The sequence below is a fragment of the Malaclemys terrapin genome, chromosome 12, assembly GCF_027887155.1.
Source record: "Malaclemys terrapin pileata isolate rMalTer1 chromosome 12, rMalTer1.hap1, whole genome shotgun sequence".
Classification (NCBI taxonomy): domain Eukaryota; kingdom Metazoa; phylum Chordata; order Testudines; family Emydidae; genus Malaclemys; species Malaclemys terrapin.
Window position 1 is genome coordinate 2,741,377 of NC_071516.1, and position 21,995 is coordinate 2,763,371.

At 57.5% G+C, this 21,995-nt stretch overlaps 2 protein-coding genes across 2 annotated transcripts; both read left to right on the forward strand.

Moving 5' to 3' along the window:
• Positions 1 to 703: 703 nt before the first annotated feature.
• SOX12 (SRY-box transcription factor 12) lies at positions 704 to 2,030 on the forward strand. Its single transcript, XM_054045900.1, has one exon. The coding sequence runs from the start codon at positions 744 to 746 to the stop codon at positions 1,743 to 1,745; it is 1,002 nt and encodes a 333-aa protein (XP_053901875.1). The 5' UTR covers positions 704 to 743; the 3' UTR covers positions 1,746 to 2,030.
• Positions 2,031 to 15,595: 13,565 nt separating this feature from the next.
• On the forward strand, positions 15,596 to 21,556 carry NRSN2 (neurensin 2). Its single transcript, XM_054045990.1, has 3 exons — positions 15,596 to 16,017; positions 18,358 to 18,548; positions 20,581 to 21,556. Exons 2-3 carry the CDS (start codon positions 18,363 to 18,365, stop codon positions 21,025 to 21,027), a joined length of 633 nt encoding a protein of 210 aa, XP_053901965.1. The 5' UTR covers positions 15,596 to 16,017; positions 18,358 to 18,362; the 3' UTR covers positions 21,028 to 21,556.
• Positions 21,557 to 21,995: the final 439 nt, after the last annotated feature.

Here is a 21,995-nt window from a genome sequence, read left to right on the forward strand (position 1 = left end):
GCCTGCCTGGGCGGAGCCTCCCATTGACAGAATAAGCACCTGGGTGTTTACACTAGAGGCGTCTGATGGTGCAGCCCCCAGACTGCACACGAGGGGCGGAGAGCGTCTGGGGGAGCCAGCGCTGGCTGACAGCTCGGCAGAGCTGCAAGAGAAGGCACCAGAGAGAGAGAGAGAGACGGGGAGGGCGTGCAGACAGCATGCAGTGCGAGGCACTGGCTCCAGCTGGCGAGCAAGGCAGGCGCTAGGGTGCAGCGAGACAAGGAGCAGGCACCGGGAGGCAACTGGCTGGGAAAGAATAGGAAGAAAGAGCCGGCATTCTTTTGACCAATTTATTTTGTATCGATCCCCTTCCCCCTGCCCTGGGGGGCTCGTGTGCTGCTGGGCCCCCTGCATCGCTCCGGTGCAGTGCCGAGCCGGTGTGTAGCACCAGGAGAGACCGGCTTGGCGTTAATCTCACAGTCCATTGATTCAGGAGCCAGCCTGCTTCCCGGCCGGCCGGCCGGCGGAGTGAAACATCTCAGGGAGGCAGGGCAGTTTTTTGTAAAGGTGCCAAGCCACTTCCATCAATTTCCTCGCCTGCTGCTTTGAGGGACCGAGTTAAAAGGGGGCGGACGGGCTGAAGAACCTTCCCCAGCCCTCAGCAAGCAGAAGATTCTTCCTCCTCCTCTTCTTCCGGACAATGAAAATAACCCTGGCTGGCGTTTAGCATCTGGGAGCAATTCTTCAGCAGCAGCAGCAGCAGCATGGGCCAGCAGAGGACCATGAGGAGCCGTGCGATCGAGTCCAAGAGGGAGGTGTGTCCCCAGCTAGCCACCAAAGACTCCCTGCTCCTGAAGGAAGCCGGCACCAAGGGCGAGCCTGCCTGGTGCAAGACGCCGAGTGGCCACATCAAACGGCCCATGAATGCCTTCATGGTGTGGTCGCAGAACGAGAGGCGGAAGATCATGGACCAGTGGCCGGACATGCACAATGCTGAGATCTCCAAGCGCCTGGGCAGGAGGTGGCAGCTTCTGCAGGACTCGGAGAAGATCCCCTTCGTCAAGGAGGCGGAGCGCCTGCGGCTCAAGCACATGGCTGACTACCCAGACTATAAATACCGGCCCAGGAAAAAGGGCAAAATAGGGGCCAGCAAGTCCCGGCCGAGGCTCCCCGTGAAGATAAAACCATCCGTCCTCAGCCGGGTCACCTCCAGCAGAAGGCAGCCTTCCAAGCATGACTCCAGCTGCCAGATGGGAGAGTCTGCACTCAAGATGGAAGAGGACCTCCTAGAGGTGCGGCTGTCAGAGACGCCCTTTGAGGACTGCCCGAAGGCACCCGGCAAGGAGTTCTGGCACATGGTCCCTGCCGCGCGGGCAGCTGGGGAGAAAAGGAGCAAGACGGATGACTCCGTTGAGTCCTGCCAGCCGAAGGACCCAGAACCCACCGCGCAGCCCTTCCCGGAGCAGGTGAGCTCCCCAGAGAGCGGGTCCCCCTCCCCGATGTCAACCGCATCCCCGCCTTCCTCCTTCTCCTCCTCTGACGAAGAGCTGGAGGAAGAGCTCTTGGGTGTCCTGCCCGGGAAAGCCCAGCCGAGTGTAGCCTGCGGACCCCTGGACTGGTCAGTCTTCGACAAAGACCTCGACCTTTTCCCCTTGGGAGTCACCTCTCACTTTGAGTTCCCGGACTATTGCACTCCGGAGGTGACGGAGATGATTGCTGGGGACTGGCTGATGTCCAGCATCTCGGACTTGGTCTTTACGTACTGAGTCCCGCGTTCGGCAGGTAACTCTTTTCCACAATCAGGTCGTATCAAAAAACAGGAAGAAAAACCAGCTGTTTACATGCAGGAATCAGGTATTTTGCCTTGAACACATTCAAAGGCAGACACTCCCGATCACCCCATCCCCCGCTGCACACACCCACTTCTCCCAGCGCTAGTACAGTCGCCCTGCTCCGGTCCAGAGCCACGGGGGCTGCAGCTCGGTGGCTGGGCTGGGCCATCACCTTTCATTCCCGAAGCCTGGGGGAGGACGGGGCTTGACACGGCCTTTATTTTGCCATGAAATGTGACTGTCTAATCAGGTTTTCATTGTGAACCTCTCTTCTCCCGTCTCCCCTTCCCCCACCCTTGCTTCCAGCTGCTGCATGGCTCTGCCGCCATCCATCCCTCCACTGCTGAGAGACACTCCCCCCACTCCATCTCGCTTCGACCCCAGATTTTTCCCTCCTGCCCTCTCTTGCTAGCAGAGGCCACCCACCCCCTCCCAATGAATTTTCATGCCCCTTTCCTCCTTCCCCGCTCCTTTGCATGTCTGGGAATCACCGGTTTCCTTTGCTTTTATTTCAGTGCATTGTCAAACCTGCCTTCGTTTTTCTCCTCTTCCTTCGAACAGCCCTTGGGAAGAGAGCCCAGCCGGGTCCGCCCATCCCCGGGTTTATAGGGATGTCAGGGAGCACATACAGCTCACACTCTCCCACCCTTCCGATACCCAGTTTTATTGGGGCTCCGGCGGGACAAGCCTCCGTCCCTGCCTAGTTGCAACGGCGCGCGCACGCTCCCCGCAACTCACTTTGGGAAAGAGCGAAGTTGCACGCACGTGATTTGCACGTGGATCCGAGAGGCTGTTGTTCCTCTCTCCAGACTCTCGTGCAGGCAACTGCGCCGTGCGGGGAGCCCATTCCGCGGAAGTACCCTGCTCCCTGTTAATACGAGACGTGAGCCAAAGGCAGGGAAAGTGGGCACATGTTGCTTCCTTCTGCGCCGCACCCCGAGTTGAGCACCGAGTGGCTGAGCCCTGAGCCCCGGCATTGCTGGCGATTCGCCCACACCAGCCCGGCGCTGCTCAAGATTCAGGCTCAAGCTCCTGTCTGGTCTTGGCCAGCGGTGCCGGTCTCGCCCATGCCCCGTTCTGATGACTTGCCCAGGGTGAGGCGGCTTTGCGGGCAGTGTGCCGATCCAGGGCTTGCTGGGGAGGGGAAGCCACAGGGAAATCTGCCCTAAGCGACCACCCAAAAGGGACCAACAACAACAACAGAGCCAGATGCCTGGCTGAGCCGGGGCTGTAACTGAAGGTCGAATAAAACTGTCCTGCATGCTGCATGGGGATGCTTCACAATTCACAGTGCCTGCCTCCTTTTGTGGAGCTGGGCCTTAGGGCAGCTTTCCCTGCAGACTAGTGACTTGGGGCTTCCTGGCAGGGAATGCCCTGGCTGAAGGGCTCTTTGGCTCGGTTTTTCCTTGCCTTTGCTAATGTCTCCTTCCTGCAGTAAAACCGCCTCCTCCTGCTGCTGCCTGGAAACATATGGCTGCAATGGCAGGCTCGGATTTAAAGGCACGGTACAATGCTGCAGAAGGAAGGAACCTTTCTGCCCAGGTATGAATGTGCTTTGTTCGGTGGCCCTAGAAAGGGCACGCGCTGCTCCCTGGCCACAACCTGAGATTGGGGGGGGGGTGCTGCAAGAAGCGGGTCCCCAAGCAAGATGAAATCCCAGTTGGCTGGAAAGGGTGAGGGGGCGGGGCAGGTCTGAGATCGCGCTGTCCTGTTGGTGGCTTGGGACGGGACTTAGCCCTGAAGACACCCCACAGCTATCCGCCTTCGGCTCGCCAGTGTCTCCTCTGCCCTGGATCCCACCCCAAAGTGAGGCAGCCCCTGGGCCATCTCTCAGGAAGGGGAGCACCCTGAACACAGCCATGCTGGGGTGCCATATTGCTGCAGAATTCGGGGCAGGGCTTGTCCCCTTGTTTCTCAGCAGCTCTGCCTCACCTGTCCTGGGCTGTTTCTCAGGTGGCCGCTTGACTCTAGGTCAGAATTCCCCAGTGCCCACAGCTGGGAGGATTTCCATTCAGACTCGGCCGAAGCTCAGAGTCCGGAGTCGCTCGGGTATGAATGGGATCTCCTTCCCTAGGAAACTGTCTAGCCGTATGAAACAACGTGAGTCCAAAAGTCCAGGCTCTTAATGCCGGCATGATCTTCAGAAATGCCTAGCACCTACCACCTCCGCTGGGAGCTATGGGTGAGTGGTGCCTCTGAAAATCAGGTCCTGTGCAGGGCCACATGTAGATCTCTGTTGGCTTTTGAGTCAACCCGCGATCCCAACCCGTGATCTAAGTGGCTTTAGTTTAAATGGCCCAGATGTTGGACTTTAAACGGGGACAAGTGGGCGTGTTCAGGAAGTCCTTTCCCAAGGACATTCCAACCCCCTATTCCCCAGCTGATCAGCTGAGCTCTCGGGATACGTTTGAGAAATATTATAGATATGTGTGTGTGTAGATATGGATTCAAATTTATAAACTAGGTTTAAAGAGCACTGAGACCATAATGAAGCAAGGGATCCTTACTGAGCAGAACAAATGTTTCCCATATCAGCCTCACCTTTCCTTCTCCCGCACCGAGGCATGCAAGCCGTTAAAATACAATGCCGTGAACAGACCGTAGCAAACCAAATAAACCCATGGAAAGCCACATGAATTACAGATGCTGCCCGAGATCCCCTGCTCAAGGCAGCCCATTCACCTGCAGTGGTATGAGGCGGGGACACTACAGCCCATCTGCGTCACTCATGCAGAGCTCTTCCCCCGCAGCTTCCTTCCCCCCCAGGCAGAGGCCAGACAGGCCCATTGTAATGAAAACCCCACCCCCCTTCCCTTCCCAGCAGGGCACCTGGCAGGTCAATGATCCCCAAGGGTTTTATACCCACACAGAGGAGGGCCTGCCTTTAAAGGACTTGGGGGGACTGGCTCTACCATCACTTCTGATCCTCAGGAATCCAGCCGCTGAAGTGCCCTTCGCACATGCTGGCTGCAGGAGGGTCTGTCCCCTCCAGCACTTTCCTGGACACCCAGAATCCTTTAGGATCTAGGGGCCTTCTTGGAATTTGTCTCTTTTCTTGCGCTGCATCCAAGCAAGGCACGAGACACCCTTGGTGGTGACTCAGCTCTGCCCAGCAGTGGCAGCCCCCGGGCGCGCCCTGCTGCCTGCAGGGCCCTGTGCTGGGCTGAGTCAGAGGCGGCCGGGTCTTTACTCGGTGCTGTAAATGGACCTTTCTGGGGCTGGTTCTGCCAGCCTGCTTCCAGATGTCACCAGAATCCACAGCCTGGCTGCCTTGGCGTCAGCCCTCCCAAGGTGAGGAAAGCAAGTCAGCAACTTGAGAAAGTAACATATCCCCTGAACACAGCCGGTGCTGGGGCTGGCCCTGTCCCAGTGAAGCCCCGGCCTTCAGGGGAACAGGTTCGGACTTGGCTGTTTGGAAGGAGAAGTGTTGGCTGATATTCACAGCGATTGGGTGCTTTCAGCTCCCAACGCGTTCTCGTGGCAGGGACTGCAGGGTTGCCAGTACAGTGCTCCCAGGCAGGGCCTTCCTGCGACCCAGGGAAGTGGACCACTTCTTTTGGAGCAGGTGGGATGCAGGTTCTGGGTGTTTCACTCCCCAGAGCATGGCCCACGGACTCTCTTAGCTTGTAGGGATCAGACACTTCCCATGCACCAGTCCCTAGAACAATGGCCGTGGCCCGGAGGGTAACTTTTAAAATGAGCATTGACTGTTCAGGAATACGCCCGCAAACCCCAGGCTCTGCTGTGAACTGTCCTTGCTGCCAGCACCATCACTGCCCGTGACCGGTGCTGTCCTCTGAGACCCCCCAGCCTGCAAGCGTTCCAGACAGGCAGGTCCTCGTATCCGTTCAGAGCCCCACTGCATGGGGGTTTTCTCTTGCGGAGCAACTTGCAGGGTTGGGGCCTTGGCGTTCGGAATGTCCCACTGGCAGGTGCATGCAGTGACTGTCACCAGCAGGCCGTTCTGGTGCAGTCATGGGGCCCCGCCTGGTCTGAGGGGTTTGAGTCACAGATCACAAGGCAGGCGACACCCGAAGAGCAGCAGCATGCTCGGAGGAAGTGTGGCCTGAAGGGCTGTACACGGAGGGGCTCTGGGGGTGTGCTGGGTAAGGGGTATTTGCAGGAATAGGGGTAGCTGCTAGCAGGTGACACCAGCTGGAGGCAGTAGTTTGTAGGGCAGTCAGCAGGTGCGGTGCAACCAGCGAACACACAGCATCTGCCTCGCAGCCAGCCCGTGGATCTCATGTTTTCTTATAGCCCCCAGGTCTGTGCCAGTGGGCTCAGAGCAGAGGGAGAGCAGAACAACCAGGGGTACCGCGGCTGATGGGCTGCGTCTGTCGAAGACATTTTAGCCAGTGACAGGAGCCAGGGTTAGGAGCAGATCAACCCCGACTAGGGACGAGCACTGCAGGGGCAGTAACAGAGACTCAACCAGTGCCACCCTAAGGTGCATGGGCTGAGGTGGCTTGGCTGGGCGTGTGGGTGCTGGGGAGAGTATGTGATACACGTCCCGCCTCACCAAGAGCATCTTCTGCTCTCTGCCAGCCCAGCGGCTCAGAAGGCCTGTCGGGAAGGGGAGAGCAGAATGGACAGGGCGTGGGGGCTGCGTCCTCACCCCCTCGCGTGTAGGAAGAGGTGGGTTTCATTGGCCAGCTGTTTTCCCCTCCCCCATCCCCACAGCTCCCAGGCATGGTAGGAAGCCACTCTGCTGGGTCCCTGCGCATGCCCTCTTGCAGACCCCTCCCCCTACTCTGTGTGTGGGGGGCTCAGGTAGAGGGAACTCCAGTCTGGAAAGATTACTGCAAAACACAGAGCAGAGCGTGTCCTGGCCAGGCTCGCCTCTTCCTCTCAGGGGCTGCCCCCAGAGCTACAGGCCAAACCTGTCCTGTCCACCCCTGATAGAGCAGGTTCTCTCTGCCCCTTGCGGGGGATGCTGGGCTCTCCCTGGCCTGGCCTGAGAGATCCCCCAGGGAAAAGCAGGCTCTGGTTCCAGTCACTTTACAAACCATCAGGCTAAATCTTCCTCAGGAGCAGGCCCCAGGTAGGATCCTCTCTCCAGGGGCCTGATCGTAGCGGCAGAGCCCGGGCCCGGAAGGAGTAAGCGGGACGGTGGGGAGAGGGAAATGCTACTCTTCAGCCTCCTTCCTCCTGACTTTAAGCACAAAGAGCATTTGCTTCCTCTCCGCTCCCCCTTCCTGTCGGCTTTTCTTGTTTTCCTGTGTCAGAGGAGAAAGAGTTGTGAACCATGGTGAACTGCTGTGACATGTGGTTTTAGTGCTTTAGAGACGCCCCCGCGATTTGACTTCTCTCTCATTCTATCGCTTGGCTAGTTTCTGCTGTGACGATCCTTTCCCCGCGTCCCTGCTGCCGTGTGCGCGCGTGTGTGTGTGTGACACATTCGAGTCATCGATCTAGATAAATAAAAACTTGTCTCAGGAACAAACTCCACGGATTGTGGCCAGCAGGGCTCTGGGGATGCAACCCCCAGCCCTTTTCCCAAACCTCCTCCCAACGCTTTACAGTTGTCAGCAGGTGTCGATGGAGAAAAACTCCAGCCTGCAAATGGTGCTACAAGCGCTCTGGGTTTTCTTTTGTATTGTTGTGTTAGTGACGAGGTTCCTGTATCTGTTGTCTTGGAGAAATAGGCTTTTAGATGAGGGGAATAACGGCACTTGGTACATCCGAACAGTGTGTGTGAAATGTCCCGGACTGGTTATGTGAAAGCTCAGCTGATGGTTATACTGATTGTTGTAACTATGGAATAAAGTGTATTCTTGGTCTGCCTCAGGTGCTCTTCTCACTCGGTTCGTGCCTCTGTTTCTGTCTCAGCTCACCTCCACTGCCAGCCTGACCCTAGTGTTACACCACTGGTTACAACGGAGTTACTCCTGCTTTACACTGCCGTGACAGCAGAATCAATCCCCCTCTCTTTGCACAAGAACCCCTAGGACTAGCCTGCCCCTTTCTCTGATCCAGCCCGCTGAACCCCGGTTTACCAGCCCCACGGACACCACAAAATCAGCCAAATCTCGCAAGCCATGTGCTTACGAGTCCAAATAGCACCATTCACTCACACTGAGCCATCACTTCCAGGGGCTTTACAAACAGGACACACACGCGTGTGCGCATAGGGCAGGGAGCGAAGAGGAAAACTATCCATCTGGAAGCGCAATGGAGATGTGTAAGGAAGCAGCATGTAATGGCCTGACTTGGACTTTGGCTGGGATACTGTAACACAGTGGTGTACACCCCAGTTTCACTAAGTTACTTGCTTACAAAATCAGGCATAAAACCACAAAAGGGTCACAGCACACTATTACTGAAAAACTGCTTCCGTTCTCATTGTTCCCATGGGATTATAAAATACATCAATGGGAAGATACATACAGTACAGTACTTACATGTCAGTGAATAACAGAGAGAGCTGTATAATCAAGTCCTTGCCTGAAATGTTAGTTGGTACTGACTTCACTAGTGCTTTTCCTGTAGCCTGTTGTAGAACTAGGCAAATCTCTAGATGAGCTGATGTCCCCCTGGAAGATCTCTGAGGACCCCAAAGGGACGTGTCCCCTGGTTGAAAACCACTGTTGTAACTCACTCAGAAGGCTGATGGCTGGAGCGAAAGGCCAGCCCTTTTCACTAACCACATGAGCACTCAGATCAGTCTCAGCATGCCCAGGTGCTGGGAAACTTCTCGTTCGTGCTAGGCATGCTCCGAGACGTCATCACGGCTCCTAGCAGAGCTAACAGTACGGACGTGACTCACTACCCATTCTAAGAGGGTTAAATGCAGGGCCCAACGACTCCTGCGCTGATCTACTACTGACTGGGGGGGAAAGCACCCGCTAGTGAATTGCCACCAACTGCAGTGGCTAGATTTTCCTTGGCGGTCTCCCATCCAAACACCAGCCACGCCCAGCTCTGCTCAGCACAAGGCACCACCTAGCTACTACCGCTGCGGCCGAAAAGGGCGACTCTCACTGTAGTTCTGCTGCACAGATACTTCCAATGTAGAAGGGGCAAATCCCCAGGCTCTGTCTGCAGCAGTGCCCTAGAACCAGGAGCCGCACCCTCCACAGACACACCCGGAAAGCTGGGAGAACAGAAATCCCCCCCCCCCCCCAATACATTACAAATCTCGCAGAAATGTTTTCGTGAATTTCATTGGATTCTGGGTCAAAATTCCCTTTTTGTGGAAAATTTCCTCCCCGCTCTCCATGCCGACCGTCTCCAGTCCCCATTCATTCCCTCCCTGGAGCTGTTCACAGTAGTCAGTAGAGCTAAATGCTCTGTTTCTGGCTTATCCCTGAATGTCCCCATGTCCAGCTGTAATATGCCCCTTCTCACAAGAGCTCCACACCAGAGCAAGGGAGCAGAGAGCCACATTCCCAGCTCCAGCCTCTGCTTGCACCATGGTCCCCTAACTTTGTGCTTCCACAGCGTTTTCATCCTGGCATCTCAAAGCACTTTCCAAAGGCAGGTAGGAATTAGTATCCCCCCCTCTGACAGGCAGGGAAAGTGAGGTTCCCTTTCACATGCATACGGTGCATTTCATCCAACAGTATTTCATACCACTATATGCAGCATCACGGAAATGCAGCCACCTCTGGGGTATAGGGCAGCAGACAGACAGAGAGCTGGCATTCAGCCAGGGTTGGGGGGAGTTCTGCTCAAGGAAACCATTGGAACAGTGCCGGGAATTCTTTCATGCCCACACAAAGCAGACAAGACCTTGGTTTTCCGTCTCTGATGAGGCACCTCTCTCTGTGCCACAGGAAATTGCATGGACACAGGCCTGTGCTTGCAGCAGTTCAGGTGTTTCCAACCCAAGGCTCAGGTCACTAGGCCCTCCCCGGGAACCTGCTACCTCTTTCTGCGTGATTCATCAGCACACAGGGGTGTATGGAAACCTCGCAGGCAAAGTGACGCAGCCTTTGCATTGCACCCACCACCAGCCTCCGTCCTACGGGGCAGAGGGTGCGTTACAAGTGTCTCAAGGGAGCCAGACTGTACAGGGACCCAGTTGCCTCTAGTCTTCTCTTCTCCTTCTCTGGCACCATCCCCCAGACCTGCCTGAGCATCACAGCAGTCCAGGGCAGGGTGCCCCCACGCTTCTAGGAGACCAACAGACAGGAAACGAGGCTGCTGCTGTGTGGTTCACGGAGACATCTGCTGGCCAGCGGAGGTAGCAGCTACAGACAGGACGATACCTTGGGGGACGGTAACAACCCTCCACCCAAGGAAAGGGGGGGAGTGAAGAGGAAACTAGACCCTGAAGCAGGTCACAGGGCCCTTTATGTCCCAGAGGCTCCGACGGTGCCGCCGCCCAACAGAATCACTTAAAACTCAACCCCCCGGCCCCAAAGTCCCTCCACTCTTAACGGCCAGAACTCCGGGACAGGCCCCGTTTTTAATATAGTGAAAAAGCAAATTCTCCCCCTGAGACAATGTCTGGGATTTGCTTCTCCCATTAAAATAGCAAATTACGTGTTCGTTGTTTGCTTTGCAGGGAAGGCTGGGAGCTGAGAGAAGAATAAAGTGTTGAGTTACCTTTAAAGGTGCGTGCAGTCTGTGCGGTGTCCTCTGTGTGCCGTGTATGCACACACGCACATGATAAAGGGGAGGGGGCACTCAGCGGCTGGCAGGACTGTGTGTGTGGCAAACAGGAACTCAGTCACCAGGTCTGGCTTGAAGCTGAAATGAACACAGATGATTTTATCAAATCAGTCCCTTGAAGAAAGCATGATGTCCTGCCAAAGCGCCCTTTGGGCCTCAGTGTCACTGGGGTCTGGCTCGTTAGCAGCTGCCAAAGAGCCAGCAGGGGGCACAATACCTTGGTTATTGTGGGTACCACAAATATAAACCTTTTTTGAAAGAAAAAGAAAGAGCTTAACCATGGAAAGGGTAGATTTTAAAAACACACCAAACCCCAAACGTTTAGACTCTGCTGGACTTTCCCTGTCCTGTTGTAACAATTTGAGGCCTAAAACTCACCCTCCTTTAAACATCCGTGTCAAACACCAGCCCAGCTGTCGTCAGTGTCACTTGAGTGCTAGACACAAGCCCAGCCCCCTTCACCTGTTACACAAGACAGGCTCCAGCACCCGGAGCCTGGAGAGACGTCAAGGCTGGGAGCTGGGTTTGCCAGAGCAACCAGGTTAGAGCAGGCTGGGTAGTGCCAAGGGCAGGGAGGTAACCCTCAGCCTCCCGGTGGCAGGCCGGAGCACAAAGGGGCCTGAGGGACCCGGAAGACACGTCGGACATACCAGGCAGATGGGAGAGCAGTCCAGGGAAACAGGCAGCCCAGAGGCAGAGGGGCTGGAGCCTTTCCCTGGGTTGCCGACTGAAATCAGTCCCGTGACAGCAAGGATTGGAGGTCGCTTAGGTTGCCATCGGGCCCCTGTCCAGCAGCCGGTGTTCTCAGTCTGCCCCACAAAACCCACCCCTGTGGTTAGTGCTTGCTAGTCCGACGTGTGGGCAAGGCTTGGCAGAGAGGCCTGGATGGACTGGGCTGTGGGGAGGGCCCAGCTGTCCTGCTTCCCCGGTTCTCGGTGTGCCTCGCTGCAGCCTGCAGCCACTCTCCCCAGAAGCAGCAGCTGGGGAGGGTAAGAGACTTGCCCATGATCACACCGTTGGAGCTTGGACTAGCATCGACCTCGTGGAGGCCATGGCTGAGATCCTGGCTAGACTGAAATCTATGGCAAAGTTCCCATTGACTTCAGTGGGGCCAGGACTTCACCCCAAGCCACTAAGTACCACTCTCCCCTTCCTTGGCTAGCTAGCAAGGCAGCATTGTTGTGCCTTCTGGGCTAAGCACTTCGCTCAGAGCTTCAACCGCTGTGATCCTTCGATGGGGATGTCTGACTCGACAGGTCAGGGTATCAGTGGATTGGGATGGGGGTCCCTACACGGTGTGTAGCCTGGCACACCTGGGGGGGGGGGGGCAAGTCAGCTAACCCCCAGCAGCAAACTGCTCCTGTTTAATGTCCCCAAAGAGCACTGAGACGCATGGGGGGAAGGCGCCGGAGGTTCTAATGGGGTTTATTTGCTCTCCTCCGAAGCGTCAGCAGACCAGACCCGATGGCTTGAGCAGCTCCTGTAGGATCTCTTGCGTGTTCATCCTTCCAGAGGGGCTCAGGACACCCCTACATCCATTATCGTTGGGGTGGCAAGAGCCTCCCAGCTCCACCTTCCAGAACCAACGGCCTATGAATGTCAACTTCAGCATCCAGCGAAAGTTGTCTCCGTGGCAACAGGGCGGTGGCGCCGGCCTATGACTCATGGCAAACGAGCCGTCCCCTGAGCCAACTGCCGAGAAGCTCCGGGAAGAATTGAAAAAACTCACCCCTGCCGCAGATAAAACCCATGTGGAAATAATAGAGCCATTCAAATCCCTTTAGAACTGCTCCGAAATTCATGGCTGGATTAGGCCGGGCAGCTGGTCTCTTGTCTGTATCCAGTATTAGAAAGTTATTACACCAGCTGGGGAATTACAGGATTGGGTGAACTGCAGGGCAGCTCACGCCTCTGAGCCACGTCCTCTAATCCCACCGCATTTACATAGTAAAATAAATCTGAGCACAACAACAACAACAACGGGAGACTCGAGATCCAAATACACCCCTCTGCCCCGGAAGCCTTGTCTCCAAGGCGCCCGAAGGAATTAACACCCAACTCTCTTGTTTTCATCTTCTCCTCTGCTCTCCAAGCAGCTGTTACCAAGGTGACAGCAGGACCAAACACGTAACCAGGGGGCTGTGGGTCCCTGCTTGGCTGGATCTAACGTTTGCTAGGGATAGGTCCCCCAAACCAAATCCCCACTACGTTTTGAGGGAGCTTGGATCCAGATCAAACCCCAGCATCTGAATACCCCAAAACTTTATTTTTTTGGAGGGGAAAAGAGTAGATTCCAAATGTTGCATCCCGTCCCATGTTATAATAAGCCAACCCAAAGGTCAGTTTTTTTCTGTAGTCTCCCCAATCCAGTTATTTCCTCTTCCTTTTATATTTCTAGCCCCTCAGTTATTCCTTTCTTCTCATGTGCCTTGCATCTCCCCTGGACTTCACACAGATCCTTTCCCATCATCAATTCCTACTGGGAGAATGAGGAAAAACAGGTCTTTAGATACTTGGAATTAAATCAACCATCTATCCAACTTCCACTCACCACACTCTCTACAAAGCCCAGTTGAGCCCTGTGAGTTAGCCTCTCTATGGCTCAATTTCTGATCTCACACTGGATTAAATCCAGAGTGACTCCAGATTATACCCTTCCAACCAAAAGCAGAACTTGGCCCTAAATTTGGAAGGGTGCTAGTTATGTCCAATCTACATTTGAGAGCTGAGCCCCACCATGACAAAGCGTAAGGCACGTCTCTGTTCTGAATTCCTAGTGTGCTCGATGTTGGGCAGCGACTGAAAACTGAGGTCCAAATGATCCCGTCCGGACAGTCTGGAAAAACTTTTGTGCGGACTCTGCCATGATCAGCTGCAGAGATCTGCCAGCCAGAAGGGCCCATTAGGATCATCTCAGCTGAGCTCCTGCAAAGCACAGGCCTGAGAGTCTCCCCCAGGGATTCCTGCACCCAGCCCCTCGTCGCTGGCTGAGCCAGACCGTCTCTTTTAGAGACATCCAGTCTGAGCGTAACGGCTCGCATTAAAACTCTGTGTTCGCCTTTGAGTGGAGAGAGACGGACCTGCTATCACCAGCCTCAGGTGTGGAGGGCTGGGCACGGCCCCTCTGCTTCTGGGGCTGGACGCTGTAAGCAAGGCAGGGAGTTGGTAAAGTGGGGAGACAGTGACAGCAGCAGCAGCGTAACCTGCTCCCTGGATCCCCTCCTGACATCCCCCCAGCTCCAGGCGTGCAGGGAGGGGGCACGCAGGCAGACACAGCAGGACCTACAGCCAGAGCAGACTGTACTCCCACAGCGGGTTCCCGGAGCGGCGCAGTGGTGACCGAGCAGCAGGCTTTGGCCCTGGTTTTCGTGACCCAAAGGGCACTGGGTTATTCTCAGTGCAGCAGCCACCATGACTAAATCCCTCCCCCACTCACTGCCCTATGAATGCTATGCCACGTCTCTGTGCCTATGATGTGCCCACTTTCCCAGTAGGCATCAGTGTCTCTGGGGTGCCCAGCCTCGTGCTGGGTCCCAGCTGCCATGGTCACGTACAGCCCAGTATCCAGGATTGCTCGACCTCAGAGCAATGGGAGGTAGACTCCTGGGTGTGCCGTCCGCACCCCTGGGTTCACCTGAGCATCCTAGCAGCAGCTCAGTTTCCTCCGGGTTTGTTAGCAACAGAAGGTTTCCAAACCCACCGTAGGGATGTTGTTTTAGCAACCGCTGTGATCGGCTGAATGCAGGGTCAGAATTCTGCCCCAGCAACAGAGCCTTTGAGAGGCCATGTGCTGCATGCTCACAGCTCCTTCGATGGACCGCTGCAGCACGCCCAACGGGTGCCCCTTCGCTGCACCATCTCTGCCCAGCGCCATCTCTGCCCCAGACGATCAGAGCACAGGGAGAGTAGCTGCAGATCATTCCTCTTTGCAGGGCACTCAGTCGCCAGGCAGGAACATGGAGGGGGGCTGTTGGCAGGAGAGGAGCTGAAAGAGAAGACTGGCAGGCTGGGGAGACAGCGCAGAAGTGGGGAGAATGGAAGAGAAGGACCGGGGAGAGAGAAGGGGGTGGAGAAACACAGAGACGAGGCCTTCAGGAGAGAAAGCCATTGGGACCAAAAAGGCTCTCTGTGGCTCCAAACTTGGGGTCAGGCCTTGCTGTGTCACCCCGCCATGCTGGGGCTCCCCCGCTCAGAGCTAGGCGCCATCTGTCCCTGCGCAGGCTCCGGGAGCAAGGAACATTATGTGCCATCCAAGGGCAGGGAGCCGGGGAAGGTGCTACCAGCACCACATCAGGCCAAAACGCAGCCCATACAGCCAGCAAACCTGCGGCCGGCCCTAGCTATGCTAGAACATTGCTTCTAAGGGAGGCCTGGAGAGCTAGTGAGCTAGAGCACGGGCTGCAGGCAGGACTCCAGGGTTCTAGTCTGAGCTCAGGGAGGGGAGCGTTGCCTAGCAGGGGGGTGGGGCTGTGCGTCAGGCCTGGGTTCTAATCCCAGCTCTGCCCTTTGCAATGTGGTTCCTACAGAGAGGCCGTGCTTGGTCAGTAACTGCTGGGTCACTGGGCAAGCCCCAGGGGAAGGCGATGGATTTCGAGGGAGCTGCCTTTGATTTGACGGCACAACAGGAAGCTGTGGACATGCCCTCGAAGCTACAAGCTGACCGTGAAACTCCACGGCTGAGGGAGATTCTCATCCCTGCCAGCCTGGCTGGGCTCTCTGGAGAAAACTATGTCCCTGGGAAGCCCAGCAAGGGGGCTGCCGGATGCCCTGGAGGCTGGACCAGCCATCACACCCAGAGGCCTGGAGCTGGATTCTACTCTCAGGGATCCTAGACCTGGGTTTACACCAGTGTCTCCGAGACCTGAATCCTGCCGGGGGGCAGAGTCTGACGCTGCAGGCCTGCCCTGCCCATGAACCGTAGGAGACAGTGGCTCTCCACTCTGCCCCTCTCATCTTGCCACCAACGTGGCTGCCCTGCCAGCCAAGATGGGCCCTTGCTGAACCGCCAGGCTGGGGTCATGCTCTGCCTGGCAGCCCCCGGCACACCGCACTCCCCAGCGCTGCGACTGACGGCTCCTCCACATGCTCCCATCCCCTCAGACCCGCTGACACACACAGCCACGCATCCTCTCTCTTCCTCTGACTCAGACACTGCTCAGCTCCACGGCTGTGCGTAGCTAGTCTCTCACAAGCTTCTGCTGGCTGGGAAACGCCAGACAGATGCTGGGCTAGCCGGCCACTGCAACAGGTAAACAGCTCTTTCTCCATCGCCCCCTCCTTGCTGCCCTGCCTGCCCCCCACAGCCCTGCTCCCTCCCCTTTCGCCCCCTCCAATTCAGCGGGTGCTGCTGAGCCCTTTGGAGAAGAAAAATAACTCCAGCTCCCGCCGGCCGCCAAACCCTGGCACGAGCTGGCGCCCTCTGCTTCCCAGCCAGCCAGAGAGAGGAGGCGCCCGTTGCAGTTTGGATACCGTCGGAGCAAGATCTGTCGTCCCGCTACGGGTCTCGGTCCGGAGGGCGTCCCGCAAGCAAAGGGGCCATCCCCAGAGAAGAACCCAGAGGGGAAAGGATGCGCTAGGAGCTCAACCAGCGGTAAGGGCAGCGGGGGCAGCTCCATGAACTGCCGCAGGTTACACCACGGGGGAGGCGGCTTGGCACGGCTCTGCCAAGCAGGGCACAAGGGGAAATCGATGGGCTAAAATCCTGGACATGTATGGAAGTGCAGGAAGGAAGGGGGGGAGCGATCGGCGGGGAGGGGGGTGTTGGGCGTGAGAATGAGATGCAGCGTGGCAGACAGTAGCGTTTACTCGCCTGTGACTCACCAGCCAAGGAGCGGGGGAGATTTTCTGATGTCTGGGGCCAACAGGGCCCCCTCACAGACACCTCGTGCCTGGACATGGGGCTTCTCGGTACAGGAGCGGGGAAGGAATGACAAACGCCCCAGTGCCAGTAACCGGGCCACAAACCCAGCATCGGGGTGTAGCCCATGCGGGTAGGGATGGGTCGACTGGCCGGAACTGGGGCAGGGGGTTATTCCCAGGCCGCTGCTCCTCAAGGATGGGAGGTGCCTTCTCGGATGACCCTGTGCTAACCACCACGGCCTGGCAGACAGGCCCTGTGGGTGCAGGATCACCCTCCGCCATGCCAGGCCCCGTGGCATGTCTCTCTGGCTGGGCGATGTGTCGGTGCTGAGCGCAAGGCCCCAGCCAGGCCTGGGCTCCCTGAAATTAACACAGAAACTCAGTGTGCTGGACAGGGCTTTCAGCGGGTGGGGGGACCCACCTCTCAGAGCAGCCCCTGGGTGCGACTCCGGTGACTCCACCAGGGTTACTCCAGCGAGGAATTTGGCCCCTAGATCCTTCTCAAACCCCTCCCCCTGGGACTGAAGGGGTCCCCCTTCTCCCCTGCCCCTCGTCCCCCGCAGGGAGGCTCTGCCATTTCCACCCCCTCCCCACACACCGGCTCTGCTGTCAGCATGTCCAGCCCCAGCTGTGACTGCGGCCCAGTGAGGCAGTTCCCATGGCAATGCCCAATCAGCCCCATTGCAGGCGGACCCGTTGATTGGTGGGGAAAGGCAGGACAGGGTGGGTGTGAACGCTATAGGAAAAGTGTGTGTGTGTGTGGGGGGGGGATTGCTTCAGCATGAAGAGGCAGAGCCGAGTGCTCCCAGCTCCTCCTTCTCCTCTCACTCAATTGGGTAACTGGGGATACCCAATTCTGCAAGCAGTGGAACTCCTGCAGCCCCACTGCGCTCCTAGCAGGGGGCCGGGCCCATAGGAAGGATGGAGCCAGTCTCTGTTCAGCAGCAGGGCCGGCTGGTGTTTGGGACCTAGGAAGGGTCCCCCGGTGGGTGGGTGCACCAGAGGTGTCAATCTCAGCTCCCACGAAAGCCAGTGACTCTGGAACCGATCGCCAGGGAGCGCGGGCACGTGACGGTCACGCTGCCCCCCGGCTGCCCCAAGGCTTGCAAAGCACAGGGCTGCAGGTTCCCGCAACGTCCTGGTGGGAGGTGACCCAGCAATCATCTCATTGGCCCTTCCCAGGTCCTGCAGGCTGATTCTGCCCACAGGATGATGGGCTCCGGTCCTGGCCAAACCCTCCTTGATATCAATGGGGCAGGAACCTGATGCTGAGCAGGGGAGCCGTGGGAGCAGGGTCTTGGCTCAGCAAGGGCTGTCCCTGCTCTGAAGAGCCCAGTCCAGCTTCCCATGGGCCTAGGATATTAGGCCTGACTCGCTGAGAATGCCCATGTCTCCTTGGTACCAGCAGGAGGCACTCTCAGGAGGGTGAGGTGGTGGTTCAGAGCTGTCACTCCTGTCCCCATGCCCGCCCCTTGGCTCCCCATCCCCCCGGATACTATTATCCCATGCCCTGGCCATTAACCCCTCAGCTCTGGCTAACCAGATCCTCTCTGCCCCCAGCTTTCAAACATCACGTCCTGACCAAGATGAAGGCGAAACTGCTCCCTGGCGTCTCCAGCTGGGCGAGGGCTCTGGGAGCCCACCCCACCATGGGAGGGAGGTGGCACCCAGCTTGGTGGTGTCCTGCCCCACAAAATGGGTGGGGGCATGCTCAGAAAGAGCAGGGGGAACATTCTTCACAGCTGGGGAAACTGAGTCATACTGAGATTTAAGTGACTGGCCCAAGGCCACTTGGCTAGGTATCAGCACAGCTTGGAACCCAGGAGTCCTGTCTTTTAACCACTAGGGGATGCCCTCTAGCCAGACACAGGGGACAGGACATGAATGTCTGGCTGAGGTCGTGTCCTGGCATCCGGCTGGGGATGGGGCCCGGATGTGTCTCGTGGGTATCCCTGATGCGCCGTGCCCATGGGGCACAGGGCTAGCTCCGCTCCTGGAGGAGTTCACGTCCCCGAGCTTAACATCAGTAGCAAAGGCACGTCCTGCTGAGCGTTCTCAATCCCCTCCCCAGGCCCCATGCCTGCCCGCGACCAGTCGTGCGGCTGCAGCCGGGGACCCAACGTGGAGCGTGGGAAGTGGTACGGGGTCCGCTCCTACCTTCACCTCTTCTACGAGGACTGCACCGGTGCCGGTCTGGCTGATGACGTGACCGAACCCCCACTCTCCCGTGCCCATGGCGGATGGCCCTCCCTCGTCTGGAAGGTAAGAACCATGTCAGCATCATTAGCCCCTGTTGGGAGGTGCTCTGCTCCCAGAGCCTGGGGTCAAGGGTCACTCCCCCTACCTGGGTGTCACCTCTGGGACGGTCACGCCCCATCCCAGGATTTCCCCCTGAAACTCTCCAGCCCACAGTAAGAGCCTGGGTTCCTTCCCCTCCTCCCCGGTTTGGCTTGCCTGGCGTGTCCTGTTCAGAGACCCGCTCTGGCCCCGCAGTTAGGAGGCTAGACACCCTCCCCCAGGGTCAGAGGAGGATGAGGTAGAGCATGCCGGAGATGCCGGGCAGTTCAGCCATCAGCGATCACCCAGCTCTCTGGATTGCAGAGTCGTCCGGCTGAGGGACCGTGCAGGCAGGTACGGCACCGGCCTCCCCCTCACAGCTCAGCCAATGCAGCCCTAGCTTGCCCCTCCCCAGGACCTCTCCCCTCCGTGCTGGCAAGCAGCAACTCCATCTAGCCCAGCCCTGGGCTTCTGCTCAACCCACAGACTCCAAGGTCACTGTGATCAGCTAGTCCGACCTGTCCAGCACAGGCCCTGGGACTTCCCTGAAATAATCCCTGTTTGAACTAGAGCCGATCTTGGAGAAAACCTTCCAATCCGCATCTAAAGCTGGCTGCTGAGGGAGAATTCCCGCAGCCCTCGCTAAGTTGTTCCCAGGCTGAGTTACAAGCGTGCGCCTGTCTAGCGTCAATGAGGCAGCGAAGAGCCGATGTCTGGACACTGGTCACTAGGAACCGCTGGGGACTCAGAGGAGAAACCCCCCCCCCCCCCCCCGCTGTCCCAATCCCAACTCCCCTTTTATCGGAGGGTCTCGACTCACTTCCCAGCACGCAGCCCTGGCAGGGAGGGATCCTTAGCCCCTTTTTAGAGAGGAAGAAACTGAGGCACACACAGGCTGAGACCTGCTTGTCTCAGGCCAGAGGGGGGTGCAACCCAGGAGTCTTGACTCCCTGCCCCCAGTTCCAACCCCTTGCATGCAAGCTGCCCACCACGCTACGGCCCTAAGGTGCAACGTCTCGCTGCTTCCCAGCTAGTCAGAGAGGAGGAAGGAGCTCAGCGCTCAGGAGGATTTCAAGCCGGGGCTTCCCCACCTGGTCATGTGACGGTGCAGGGTCACCAGGTCAACTGTGCAGGTAGCCCAGAGATCAGCTGACATCTCCCCCAAATGAATCAGTCCCTGGGCACAGAATCAGAGACGCCCCAACCCCCGGCCTGCAATGAAAGCGGGGGCCCTGGGCACAGAATCAGAGACGCCCCATCCCCCGGCCTGCAATGAAAGCGGGGGCCCTGGGCACAGAATCAGAGACGCCCCATCCCCCGGCCTGCAATGAAAGCGGGGGCCCTGGGCACAGACTCAGAGACGCCCCATCCCCCGGCCTGCAATGAAAGCGGGGCCCTGGGCACAGACTCACAGACGCCCCATCCCCCAGCCTGCAATGAAAGTGGGGGCTCTGGGCACAGACTCAGAGACGCCCCATCCCCCGGTCTGCAATGAAAGCGGGGGCCCTGGGCACAGACTCAGAGATGCCCCAACTCCTGGCCTGCAATGAAAGCGGGGATCCTGGGCACAGACTCAGCTCATCGGGCAACATTTTCCATGCCTAATTCAGGGGCCCTACCAGCTGGGAATTTGAATGTAGAGTCCAGGCTCTAGCCGCTGGCCACAGGCCTTGGGTTACTGCCTAGGGCTCTCCGAGCTGGGCTATGGACTAGTGGGTTATGGTGGGGTCCTCGCCGTGGGGCTGGGGTTGTTAATTTGTCTTAGGTGCGCTGGGTGCCAGGCACTGCAAGAGACAGTCCCTGCCCTGAAGAGCAGACAGTCTAGAGACAAAGGGTGGGAGGGGAAACAGAGGCCCAGAGCGGGGGAGGGAGTGCCCAAGGGCCGAGCCAGGACTAGCAACCCAGCTCTCGGGGGTGCCAGGTCAGTGCCTAGGCCATTCTGTCCCCATCCCCCGTGGTAGAGCCTTTCCTCTCGTTGGTAGCACGCTGACGGAGCCCTTTGCATCCCGGCCCCCAGGTGAGTCTCTCAGCGGGAATGCTGCTCTTGCTGATTGGAGCCGCAGCGCTGGCCACAGGGTACCTGGTGCCCCCGAAGCTGGAGGGCATCGGCGAGGAAGAGTTTATGGTGCTTGACCTGCAGGCGATGGCCTATAACCATGCCCTGGTGACCTGCAGACTGGTGGGCACTGTCCTGTGCGCCATGGCCGGGGCCCTGGGGGCGGCGGGCGCCCTGGCGTGCGTGCTGGGCAGGGCTGCGCGAGGGGGCGAGGAAGAGGAGGAGCAGCAGCTGTCGCCCATTCTGCGGGACAGCCCCCTGAAGAAGCACAGCACCATCATCATGCCGCCGGCAGCAGCAGGATCACCTGCTGTGCCCTTCGGCGCTTCGCAGATACAAAACATACAGCCAAAGAGGGACACACAGCGCCCCCTCCTGTCCCCCTCCACCGCCGCACCCGCTCCCTGAAGCTAAGAGCTCTTCTGTCTCCCCCGCGTTACTGCCACACCCGATTAACAGCCCCACTGCCCCTGGCTCTAAGGAGCCCTGACGTCACCATTCAGCGCTAGCAGGAGGAAGGTGTGTGCAGCCCCTGGACCCCTTCCCGCTGCTTCATCTGCAGAACCTGGGGAGGAGTGTGGCCTGGCCCCCATGTGAGAAGATCTGAGAACTGCTGGAGGTGTCTTCTGGCCAGGCCACCTGGCTCAAACCAGAACAGAAATGCCCCTGACTCAGCCTTTAAGCCAATAGGATCCTTTCATGCCACATCATCTGGAGGCGGGGCTACAACTGCAACCTATCAGCAAGAAGGAAACTGCGTTCGGAGGTAGAGGTGGAGTGCGATTGGCCATCACCTAATGGACAAAGTCCCAACTTTTCTGTGGTCCACCTTCCTCTGCTCTGCTTCCTGGTCAGCTGTAACCGATGAAAGTGTCTGAGTACCGGTCCAGCAATGTCCTCCTTCCATGCTGGTTCAATAAAGATACAAAGAAACTCAGGTTCATCATCAGTCATTTCCGGCATGACTTTGTCACAATCCCATGAGCCCTGGGTTTCACACGACAGCACCCTTCACCTTCCACCCACTCCCACAACTTAATTCAATTCTATGCTTAATCAGATCACAAAATCATTTGACACAGCTTCCACCCTTTAGACACTTGAAACGGGTTATTGGCTAATCTGATCAATGGTTACAGAGGTCAAATGCCACTCAATTACTGTTTAGAATATGTTTTTAATGAAAGGCAGATGCAGAATAAGGTTCTGTTAATTACTAGGGAGGAGAATGAAACATGCAGAAGGTGGAAGAGCCCAAGGAAAACCCCACAACACTCCTGCGGGACTCCAGCACAAGTCCAAGCAGGGCTAGTTAGACACTGCTATTGACTTTGGCCACATTCTTTTCTCAGATATGGTGAGGCCACTCTACTGAT

What these genes read in the sequence shown, in the direction of transcription:
- NRSN2 (XM_054045990.1), top strand. Translation starts at nt 18,363, where the DNA reads ATGCCTGCCCGCGACCAGTCGTGCGGCTGCAGCCGGGGACCCAACGTG. An exon ending in GGCCCTCCCTCGTCTGGAAG is followed by an intron (nt 18,549 to 20,580) that starts GTAAGAACCATG and finishes CCCGGCCCCCAG; the next exon opens with GTGAGTCTCTCAGCGGGAAT.
- SOX12 (XM_054045900.1), top strand. Translation starts at nt 744, where the DNA reads ATGGGCCAGCAGAGGACCATGAGGAGCCGTGCGATCGAGTCCAAGAGG.